The 12188-nt window shown below is 56.1% G+C and overlaps 1 protein-coding gene across 1 annotated transcript in view; it reads left to right on the top strand.

Annotated features, from left to right (window-relative positions):
- LOC147097540 (volume-regulated anion channel subunit LRRC8D-like) overlaps positions 1-11767 on the top strand; it is a 38400-nt gene extending 26633 nt beyond the window's left edge. Inside the window, exons 2-3 of the mRNA XM_085971472.1 lie at positions 1964-2072; positions 6452-11767. Coding sequence (XP_085827598.1) covers positions 6454-8964 — 2511 coding nt within the window. The 5' untranslated portion in view covers positions 1964-2072; positions 6452-6453 and the 3' untranslated portion in view covers positions 8965-11767. The remainder of the gene's footprint in view (positions 1-1963; positions 2073-6451) is intronic.
- Positions 11768-12188: the final 421 nt, after the last annotated feature.

The raw sequence follows: 12188 nt of genomic DNA, 5'->3' as shown, positions 1-12188 counted from the left end.
GTCTTTCCCCATTCACTCTCTCAAAACCCTTACTGATTCTCAACATCACATCAGTGTTGGAATGTGGATTCCCGATCCAGCTCTTTGTTTGATTCAGTCAGGCAATGAATGGGATATACAGAGAGTGGAGCTGCTGGGACCCAGTGCTCGGGATCTGCTGGGACCCAGCGCTCAGGATCTGCTGGGACCCCGTGCTCGGGATCTGCTGGGACCCCGTGCTCGGGATCTGCTGGGACCCCGTGCTTGGGATCTGCTGGGACCCCGTGCTTGGGATCTGCTGGGACCCCGTGTCTGGGATCTGCTGGGACCCCGTGTCTGGGATCTGCTGGGACCCCGTGTCTGGGATCTGCTGGGACCCGGCGCTTGGGATCTGCTGGGACCCCGAGCTCGGGATCTGCTGGGACCTCGAGCTCGGGATCTGCTGGGACCCTGAGCTCGGGATCTGCTGGGACCCCGTGCTTGGGATCTGCTGGGACCCCGTGCTTGGGATCTGCTGGGACCCCGTGCTTGGGATCTGCTGAGACCCCGTGCTTGGGATCTGCTGGGACGCCGTGCTTGGGATCTGCTGGGACCCCGTGTCTGGGATCTGCTGGGACCCCGTGTCTGGGATCTGCTGGGACCCCGTGTCTGGGATCTGCTGGGACCCCGTGTCTGGGATCTGCTGGGACCCGGCGCTCGGGGTCTGCTGGGACCCCGAGCTCGGGATCTGCTGGGACCCCGAGCTCGGGATCTGCTGGGACCCCGAGCTCGGGATCTGCTGGGACCCGGCGCTCGGGATCTGCTGGGACCCGGCGCTCGGGATCTGCTGGGACCCGGCGCTCGGGATCTGCTGGGACCCGGCGCTCGGGATCTGCTGGGACCCGGCGCTCGGGATCTGCTGGGACCCCGAGCTCGGGATCTGCTGGGACGCCGTGCTCGGGACCTGCTGCTTTCTGTTGCCACCTGATCCTGGGCCGTTACTGATCCGGCAGTACGCATCAATCCATCCATCTAATTTTACATTCGTGCAATGTCACCCTAGAAGGTTTCATGGCAGTCACAGGGCTGTCTGCTGCCTCAGTGCCCAGTATGGAACTGAGCTGTACCTGCCGACAGACCCATCAGTTTAACATCACCTCATCAAATCTATCAGCAGAGACAGAGTGACTGAGCATTGTACAACTATCAGAGTCACCACGGATTCCTGGAGTATTGGGTTCACTACACCTCAGGAAGGATATATTCACCTTTTGGGGAGCAGCGCAGATTCACCAGAATGATACCGGGGCTAAAAGGGTTAACTTACGAGGACAGGTTGCACAGACTAGGATTGTATTCCTTCGAGTCTAATTGAGGTGTTTCAGATGATCAAAGGATTTGATAGGGTTCAAGCTGAGGAGGAGTCCAGAACCAGGGGGCATAACCTTAAAATTAGAGCCAGGCTGTTCAGGGGTGGTGTCAGGAAGCACTTCTTCACACAAAGGGCAGTGGAAATCTGGAACTCTCTCCCCCAAAAAGCTGTTGAGGCTGGGGGGTCAATTGAAAATTGAAAATCTGAGACGATGGGTTTTTGTTGGTAAGGGTAATCGAGGGATATGGAGCAAAGGCGGGTAAATGGAGTTGAAATACAGATCATGATCTAACTGGGGGACAGGCTGGAGGGGCCGAATGGCCTCCTCCTGTTCCTGTGTTCCAGAGGAACCAGGTTCTGATCACAGGCCGTCCTCAATTGGGGCCGTGAACATTAAGGACGCTTCTCGGGAGGAAAGGTTTGGTCCAACACTGCACAGGGCGAGTACAGTCATTGGCCCAATACTTTCCTCCAATCAGCCCGTTTCCCTGTCCTGCCCATGGTGACTCCTTGCTCGGCTCCTCGCCCATCCAGCTGTGAGACTGGACAGTGAGTGTTGACAGGCTATTTGACTGCAGGGGCATCCCAGGCAAGTTTGAAATATGACCTTAATTCTGGCCCTTCCTTCCCCAGATATGTGTGTGTGCACTGGATAGTGATCGGGAGCACGAACCTGGGCTGGATTTACAGCACGGACCGGAGATTTAACCCGGAACCTTCCATCAGTTCGGCACTCCAGCAGGTAGCTCAGACCGACTGTTGTGTCACTGAATCTTCTGCAGTTTTCTGACCAAGTTTTCGCATTATTGGGTTGATTTGGAAAAAAATCAAAGTCAGGGAATCTGACCAATTCTGAAGGCTAGTTGCTGAAGTAAATGTTTTTGGCCTTTACCCAGGAACCTACACTTCTGGGAAAACATTCACTAAACAAATTCTAGGTTATTTCATGGCAGGTTTTATTCATTATACATTAGAACTAATCCAAGAATCTGTCTCCATGGTAACATTAATTAACCAAAGCTTTTGACTATATTGGAATGGGCTGGAGTCTCACAGGCTCTGCACTGCATGGACTAACCCGAGAAACCGTGGTTAATACCGGGGGAAGGGCCCAGTCCCACAGGGCACCGGGGCAAGGGCCCAGTCCCACAGGGCACCGGGGGAAGGGCCCAGTCCCACAGGGCACCGGGGGACGGGCCCAGTCCCACAGGACAGGGCACCGGGGGAAGGGCCCAGCCCCACAGGGCACCGGGGGAAGGGCCCAGTCCCACAGGACAGGGCACCGGGGGAAGGGCCCAGCCCCACAGGGCACCAGGGGAAGGGCCCAGTCCCACAGGGCAGGACACCGGGGGGAAGGGCCCAGTCCCACAGGGCACCGGGGGAAGGGCCCAGTCCCACAGGGCAGGGCAACGGGGGAAGGGCCCAGTCCCACAGGGCACCGGGGGAAGGGCCCAGTCCCACAGGGCACCGGGGCAAGGGCCCAGTCCCACAGGACAGGGCACCGGGGGAAGGGCCCAGCCCCACAGGGCACCGGGGGAAGGGCCCAGTCCCACAGGGCACCGGGGGAAGGGCCCAGTCCCACAGGGCAGGGCACCGGGGGAAGGGCCCAGTCCACAGGGCACCGGGGGAAGGGCCCAGTCCCACAGGGCAGGGCACCGGGGGAAGGGCCCAGTCCCACAGGGCACCGGGGGAAGGGCCCAGTCCCACAGGGCAGGGCACCGGGGGAAGGGCCCAGTCCCACAGGGCACCGGGGGAAGGGCCCAGTCCCACAGGGCACCGGGGGAAGGGCCCAGTCCCACAGGGCACCGGGGGAAGGGCCCAGTCCCACAGGGCACCGGGGGAAGGGCCCAGTCCCACAGGGCACCGGGGGAAGGGCCCAGTCCCACAGGGCACCGGGGGAAGGGCCCAGTCCCACAGGACAGGGCACCGGGGGAAGGGCCCAGTCCCACAGGACAGGGCACCGGGGGAAGGGCCCAGCCCCACAGGACAGGGCACCGGGGGAAGGGCCCAGTCCCACAGGGCACCGGGGGAAGGGCCCAGTCCCACAGGACACCGGGGGAAGGGCCCAGTCCCACAGGGCACCGGGGGAAGGGCCCAGTCCCACAGGGCACCGGGGGAAGGGCCCAGTACCACAAGACACCGGGGGAAGGGCCCAGTCCCACAGGACACCGGGGGAAGGGCCCAGTCCCACAGGGCACCGGGGGAAGGGCCCAGTCCCACAGGGCACCGGGGGAAGGGCCCAGTACCACAAGACACCGGGGGAAGGGCCCAGTCCCACAGGACACCGGGGGAAGGGCCCAGTACCACAAGACACCGGGGGAAGGGCCCAGTCCCACAGGACAGGACACCGGGGGAAGGGCCCAGTCCCACAGGGCACCGGGGGAAGGGCCCAGTCCCACAGGACACCGGGGGAAGGGCCCAGTCCCACAGGACAGGACACCGGGGGAAGGGCCCAGTCCCACAGGACACCGGGGGAAGGGCCCAGTCCCACAGGACAGGACACCGGGGGAAGGGCCCAGTCCCACAGGGCACCGGGGGAAGGGCCCAGTCCCACAGGACACCGGGGGAAGGGCCCAGTCCCACAGGACACCGGGGGAAGGGCCCAGTCCCAGAGGGCAGGACACCGGGGGAAGGGCCCAGCCCCACAGGACACCGGGGGAAGGGCCCAGTCCCACAGGGCAGGACGGTGGCATAGTGGTTAGCACTGTTGCCTCACAGTGCCAGGGACCCGGGTTCGAATCCGGCCTCGGGCGACTGTCTGTGTGGAGTTTGCACTTTCTCCCCGTGTTTGCGTGGGTTTCCTCCGGGTGCTCCGGTTTCCTCCCACAGTCCAAAGATGTGCGAGTTAGGTTGATTGGCTATGATAAATTGACCCTTAGTGTTAGGGGGATTAAATATGTGGGGTTACGGGGATAGGGTGGGATATGTGTTGGTGTAGGGGTTACAGGGATCGGGTGGGATATGTGTCGGTGCAGGCTCGATGGGCTGAAATGGCCTCTATCTGCACTGTGGGGTTTCTGTGATTCTGTGACACCGGGAGAAGGGCCCAGTCCCACAGGGCAGTACACCGGGAGAAGGGCCCAGTCCCACAGGGCACCGGGGGAAGGGCCCAGTCCCACAGGACAGGACACCGGGGGAAGGGCCCAGTCCCACAGGACAGGACACCGGGGGAAGGGCCCAGCCCCACAGGGCAGGACACTGGGAGAAGGGCCCAGTCCCACAGGGCACCGGGGGAAGGGCCCAGCCCCACAGGACACCGGGGGAAGGGCCCAGTCCCACAGGACACCGGGGGAAGGGCCCAGTCCCACAGGACACCGGGGGAAGGGCCCAGTCCCACAGGACACCGGGGGAAGGGCCCAGTCCCACAGGACACCGGGGGAAGGGCCCAGTCCCACAGGGCACCGGGGGAAGGGCCCAGTCCCACAGGGCACCGGGGGAAGGGCCCAGTCCCACAGGGCACCGGGGGAAGGGCCCAGTCCCACAGGGCACCCTTCCTCTGGTGTCCTGCCCTGTGGGTCTGGTCCCTTCATTCTGAGGTTCTTGGATTATAGACCAATGATGGAGAGATGAATCATTTGTCCATTGAATTTTGCTCATAGAGAAGGCGGTAGACCAAATGTCTCCTGCTCCCGAACAGTGGGGGCTGTAATGGTGAGTGTCCTGGCTGGGGGAGTTCGGGGGGGGCAGTCTGTAATGGTGAGTGTCCTGGCTGGGGGAGTTCGGGGGGTGGGGGCTGTAATGGTGAGTGTCCTGGCTGGGGGAGTTCGGGGGGGGGCGCTGTAATGGTGAGTGTCCTGGCTGGGGGAGTTCGCGGGGGGGGGGCTGTAATGGTGAGTGTCCTGGCTGGGGGAGTTCGCGGGGGGGGGGGCTGTAATGGTGAGTGTCCTGGCTGGGGGAGTTCGGGGGGGGGCTGTAATGGTGAGTGTCCTGGCTGGGGGAGTTCGGGGGGGGGGGGGCTGTAATGGTGAGTGTCCTGGCTGGGGGAGTTCGGGGGGGGGGGGCGCTGTAATGGTGAGTGTCCTGGCTGGGGGAGTTCGGGGGGGGGGGGCTGTAATGGTGAGTGTCCTGGCTGGGGGAGTTCGGGGGGGGGCTGTAATGGTGAGTGTCCTGGCTGGGGGAGTTCGGGGGGGGCTGGGCTGTAATGGTGAGTGTCCTGGCTGGGGGAGTTCGGGGGGGGGGGGCGCTGTAATGGTGAGTGTCCTGGCTGGGGGAGTTCGGTGTGGGGGGGGCTGTAATGGTGAGTGTCCTGGCTGGGGGAGTTCGGTGGGGGGGGGGCTGTAATGGTGAGTGTCCTGGCTGGGGGAGTTCGGGGGGGGGGGCTGTAATGGTGAGTGTCCTGGCTGGGGGAGTTGGGGGGGGGCGCTGTAATGGTGAGTGTCCTGGCTGGGGGAGTTCGGCGGGGGGGGGCTGTAATGGTGAGTGTCCTGGCTGGGGGAGTTCGGCGGGGGGGGGCTGTAATGGTGAGTGTCCTGGCTGGGGGAGTTCGGGGGGGGGGCTGGTCTGTAATGGTGAGTGTCCTGGCTGGGGGAGTTGGGGGGGGGGGGCTGGTCTGTAATGGTGAGTGTCCTGGCTGGGGGAGTTGGGGGGTGGGGCTGTAATGGTGAGTGTCCTGGCTGGGGGAGTTGGCGGGGGGGGGCTGTAATGGTGAGTGTCCTGGCTGGGGGAGTTGGTGGGGGGGGGGCTGTAATGGTGAGTGTCCTGGCTGGGGGAGTTGGCGGGGGGGGGCTGTAATGGTGAGTGTCCTGGCTGGGGGAGTTTGCGGGGGGGGGCTGTAATGGTGAGTGTCCTGGCTGGGGGAGTTGGTGGGGGGGGGGCTGTAATGGTGAGTGTCCTGGCTGGGGGAGTTGGCGGGGGGGGGCTGTAATGGTGAGTGTCCTGGCTGGGGGAGTTGGGGCGGGGGGGCTGTAATGGTGAGTGTCCTGGCTGGGGGAGTTGGGGCGGGGGGGCTGTAATGGTGAGTGTCCTGGCTGGGGGAGTTCGGGGGGGGGGGCTGTAATGGTGAGTGTCCTGGCTGGGGGAGTTGGGAGGGGGGTCAGGCTGTAATGGTGAGTGTCCTGGCTGGGGGAGTTGGTGGGGAGAAGAATGTTTTATGCTGCCTAACATTGCCATTCTCTGTTGTAGATATGATCACACTGACGGAGCTCGCCACTCTCTCAGATACTCAGCCCACTCATCGCCTCCTCAAACCCTGGTGGGATGTTCTAATGGACTACTTGGTGGTTATTATGCTGATGGTGTCCCTCCTGTCAGCGACCCTGCTCATTTCTAAAGATAAAGTTGTATGTTTGCCTTGCGACCACGTTCAGGGTGTGAACAGCACGCCCAGGAGCTCCACACCTGGAACTGGGGCTCCGCCTCACAAGCTGGAATTGTCTACAGAAAACCCCCAGAATGTGAAGCAAGGCAGCCCCACTTCCTCGGGAACACCCAGAAAGCCCTTGGGCCCAATGGAAACCAAATCGGCATCTCCAACCAGGCAGCCAAAAGGAGGAGGCTACAAAACAAACTTGGACTTCCAGCAGTATGTTTACATCAGCCAAGTGTGTTACCAGAAGGCCTTGCCCTGGTATTCCAAATACTTCCCTTATGTAGCCCTTGTCCACACCATTATCCTGATGGTCAGTGGCAACTTCTGGTTCAAATTCCCAAAGACCTCCTCCAAGGTAGAGCACTTTGTCTCCATTCTGGGCAAGTGCTTTGAGTCTCCTTGGACCACCAAAGCGGTCTCTGAGACTGCCAACGAGGACTCTGAAAACAGCCAACACCGAACTAAAATGTTCAAGTCGATGACGCTGGACCCCAGCGAGTACTCGGACACCTGCTCCTCGCTGACCTCCTGCCCCGAAGTGACCTTTGAGCCTCCCGTCACCGGCTCCCCCTCGATGAACATCCTGGATAAGCAGGACGGCGAGCAGGCCAAGGCCCTCTTTGAGAAGGTCCGCAAGTTCCGGGCCCACACTGAGGACGGGGACCTGATCTACAAATTCTACGTTGGTCAGACGGTCGTGAAGGCTTTAAAATTCATGATCATTCTGAGCTACACCTTCACCTTTGTCAACTCGATCACATTTGAACACATCTGCAAGCCCAAGATTAAAAATGTCACTGGCTACTCTGTGTTCTTCTGTACTCACAGTATGGCCTACATGCTGCGGAAGCTGCTGATCACCTACATCATTTTGATTGCACTCTACGGACTGGTGTGTCTCTACACGTTGTTCTGGCTATTCCGAGGTTCGTTGAAGGAATACTCCTTTGAGAAGGTGCGCGAGGAGAGCAATTTCAGTGACATTCCCGACGTGAAGAATGACTTTGCCTTCCTGCTGCACATGGTGGACCAATATGACCAGCTCTACTCCAAGAGATTCGCCATCTTCCTGTCTGAAGGCTGTGAGAACAAGTTGCTGGAGATGAATCTAAACCATGAGTGGACTTATGAGAAGCTGAGGCAGCATGTGTCCAAGAACATCCAGGGCAAGCTGGAGCTGCAGCTCTTCATGTTGTCTGGGATTCCGAAAGCCGTCTTCGACATGAGTGATCTGGAGGTCCTGAAGCTGGAGCTGATTCCTGATGTCCGGCTGCCAGCTAAGATCTCCCAGATGGTGGCCCTCAAGGAGCTCTACCTTTATCACTGTCCTGCAAAGGTTGATCAAATTGCCTTCAACTTCCTCAGAGACCACCTTCACATCTTGCACGTCAAGTTCACTGATATTGGTGAGATCCCCCTGTGGGTGTACTCGCTGAAAAACCTGGTGGAGCTGCATCTTTCTGGTAATCTGAACTCTGAAACCAACAAGGCCATTGGACTGGAGTCCCTGAAGGAACTGAGGCATCTCAAAATTCTCATCCTGAAAAGCAATCTCTCCAAAATCCCCTCAAACGTCATGGAGCTCGCTACTCACTTGTCCAAGTTGGTCATTCAGAACGATGGCACAAAGTTACTGGTCCTCAACAACTTGAAGAAGCTAGCCAACCTTTCTGAGCTCGAGCTCCAGAACTGTGAGCTGGAGAGGATCCCACATGCAATATTCAGCCTCGCTAGCCTTCAGAAGCTGGACTTGAAATCCAATAACATTCAAACCATCGAGGAGATCATTAGCTTCCAGCACCTCAAGAGGCTGTCCTGCCTCAAACTTTGGCACAACGCCATCCTCTCAATCCCAACAACCATCAGTCTCATCAAAAACCTCGAGCAGCTTTTCCTCTCCAACAACAAACTGGAGTCTTTACCCAATGCTCTCTTCACCCTGAGAAAGCTGAGGTACCTGGACCTCAGCCACAATCTTCTCACTGCTGTCCCGCCAGACATTCACCTGCTCCAGAACTTGCAGCACTTCTTCATCACCAAGAACAAAGTGGAGACCCTGTCGGTCCAGCTCTTCCAATGCCTCAAATTGAAGACATTACATATGGGGCAAAACTGCATCACTTACATTCCACCTGAAATTGGACAGTTGACACAACTGACTTACCTGGAGCTCAAAGGAAATCACCTGGAGAGGATCCCACCTGAGATTGGCTACTGTGTGTTACTTAAGAAGGCGAATCTTATTGTCGAAGACCTTCTGTTTGATCGTCTCCCCATTGACATCAAAGATAACCTCACGGAACAAGACTTTACTTCTGTTGTTTAATTTGCCTCCCCAGAGTTATACAGTAGAGTTTTTTATGGTTGGATCAGGTACCTCTCTGTGCAACCTGTATCGCTTCCAACTAATCGCCATGTTGAGTTAGACCCTGAATGCTGTAACACTTAGAGGGTTTCAAGTCCCCTAAAATTCACTAGAGTGGGTGTAAACTCCACTAGTCTTACAAATGAACTGGTGACATGAACCAGCACTGATACAGTGATGTTACTCAGAGGCCTTAAAGCTAGGACTTGTATATTAGTGCAACAGCCGGTCTTCACAGTGAGGTCTGGGTTAATGCACACCATCAGTACAAGGTCACAAAACTTATGCTGTGTGTCTGACCCTAGACTGCTCGTTCCGGAGGAGAGGGGATCCTGACTCTCTCACCAGGAGTAAGCGGGCAATCCAGCTACTCTCTCTCCAGCTTAGTGTTCACACACACATTCACTCTCACTTTCACACACTCGCACTCGCTCACACACATTCACTCTCACACACTCGCTCTCGCTCTCACTCGCTCACACATTCACTCACTCGCTCACACATTCACTCGCTCTCACTCGCACTCACACATTCACTCTCACACACTCGCTCTCACTCGCACTCACACATTCACTCTCACACACTCGCTCTCACTTGCACTCACACACACTCGCTCTCACTCGCTCTCGCTTACACACATTCACTCACACACTCACATTCACTCTCACACTCGCTCTTCCTCGCACTCTCACAAACATTCACTCTCATACACTCGCACTCACTCGCACTCACACACATTCACTCTCACACACACTCACACATTCACTCTCACACACGCTCGCACTCGCTCACAAACATTCACTCTCACACTGGCACTCACTCGCACTCTCACACATTCACTCTCACACACTCGCTCTCACTCGCACTTGCTCACACACATTCACTCTCACACGCTCACACATTCACTCTCTCTCACACACTCGCTCACACACTCGCACTCGCTCACACACATTCACTCTCACGCTCGCACTCGCTCACACATTCACTCTCGCACACATTCACTCACACACTCGCTCTCACTCACACTCGCTCACACATTCACTCTCACGCTCGCACTCACACACACTCTCTCTCTCACACACTCGCTCTCACTCACACTCGCTCACACACATTCACACGCACTCGCTCACACACTCGCACTCACTCACTCGCTCACACACATTCACTCTCACACACTCGCTCTCACTCACACTCGCTCACACATTCACTCTCACACTCGCACTCACTCACACATTCACTCTCTCACACACTCGCTTTCACTTGCACTTGCTTACACACATTCACTCTCACACACTGGCACTCACTCGCACTCGCTCACACACATTCACTCTCACGCTCGCACTCTCACACACATTCACTCTCGCACTCGCTCACACACATTCACTCTCGCACTCGCTCGCACACATTCACTCTCACACGCTCGCACTCGCTCACACACATTCACATGCACATACTCATACGCACACACACTTACATACACAAACTCACACACGCACACATTGCTCCGATTTTTATTATCTTGCTGTAACTTCTCTTTGTTAATCGATTGTGCTCATTCATTCTCTGTTTCCCGATCTAACCCTCTTTCTATTTCTGTTCTTTATCTGTTTCCCTATTTATTGTCTTTTGCCCTCTTTCTGTCTCTCTTCGCCTTTTTCTTTCTCTCTCACTCTCGTCTATCCCTATTTCTATTATCGCCCTGTGACTGACCCACTCTCTCTCACTCTGTTCCTCTCTCTCACTCTGTTCCTCTCTCACTCTATCTCATCATGGGATGTGGCTGAAACTTACAGAATCAAAACATCAAACTAAAACCAGTAAAGCAGAAACTGCTGGCAAGACTCTGCCTGTGTGGAGAGAATGGGCGAGTTAACATTCCGGGTGTAATCCTTTTTATCAGAACTGGAAGATATTAGCGATGAACAGCGTTTAAAAAGGAACAGAACAAGTGGTGAGAAAATAAGGCACATTTCAATTTGATGTTGAATTTCTGTTCTTAATGTTGTCCCATTAAGGTTGGGTGGGGGGTAGCTGTGGGTCATTCAGGGGGCGTGCATGTCAGCTAAGGCAGGAGGTCAGAGGTTGGGTTGTACCCCCATAGACATCCTGACCAGCAGTTTTTAAAGGGCACCTCTCGCTGTTTGGCAAGCACTTTGTGATGGGAGACATCCCCTTTAAGGTTTAAATCAGGCCGATAACCTGAGGGGGGAGGTGACTTATTGTGCAGATAATCTTTGAATGATGTGGCTGTGATCAGTAGCCCAGCTATGTGTGAGTATTTGTGATAGTCTTTCATTGTTACTCCATACTGATAAAACTAATTAAGCAAAAAAATTGGCACTAGGGCAAAACAAACATTTAACAGAATGACCCAGGACAGGAGGAGTTGGTCTAGCCATCGACTTCCTTTTAATGGGGAGACCCGAGTAAAGAGTGAATGATAAGAGGTGAGATCAGTCAGGAAGCAGTGTCCTGATGATGCCACACTCGGCGTTTGAAGCAGGTAGATTGTAAGAGGAAACATCCTTCTAATTCACAGACCTCCTTGTGGTCGTCAGTCTTCCATGTGCTGCTCCCCCACAATCAACGAGGCAACAAATGATCTTAACCATTCACAGGACAAGCCAAGAAGTGGTGGAGAACCTGTTTAACCAGCTAACCGTTTGTAGCCAGGGTACGTTTGATGATTGGACTTTGTGTCTCGCTGGTTGTCGCGCACTTTGATTTTATCTGGAAATAAATCTGAAATTAGTTTAGCCTTGGTGCAGTACTCTAGAAATGTCATTATTTACCGTTTTTTATACACATTCTATGATTCTAAGAAGATCGACACCATCCAGGACAAAGCAGCCCACAAGATGCACTGCAGCAACTCGCCAAGGCTTCTTCGGCAGCACCTCCCAAACCCGCGACCTCTTCCACCTAGAAGGACAATGTATTGATTTCTTTGTGGGTTCAATGATGAGACATTTATGAAAGAGAATGAGTTTTAATCTAAAGTCCGTTCAACTCTTTTATACAGCTTTTACAGGAGACATCAAGCTTGTGATGCATCTAGAATGAAACTGAAACTAAAACTAAACTGCCTTGCTTCTCTCGGTCACATGCCCTCTGCTGGTCAGGCACAAGCAATCAATACATGCAATCATGCTATTAAGGCATCATAATCGAACAGGCAAATACCA

The sequence above is a fragment of the Somniosus microcephalus genome, chromosome 31 (assembly GCF_052327205.1).
Source record: "Somniosus microcephalus isolate GS21.2 chromosome 31, FLI_Smic_1.0, whole genome shotgun sequence".
In the NCBI taxonomy this organism is placed as follows: domain Eukaryota; kingdom Metazoa; phylum Chordata; class Chondrichthyes; order Squaliformes; family Somniosidae; genus Somniosus; species Somniosus microcephalus.
The sequence above is the reverse complement of the archived record's forward strand: the minus strand, read 5'-3'. Positions and strand labels throughout refer to the sequence as shown.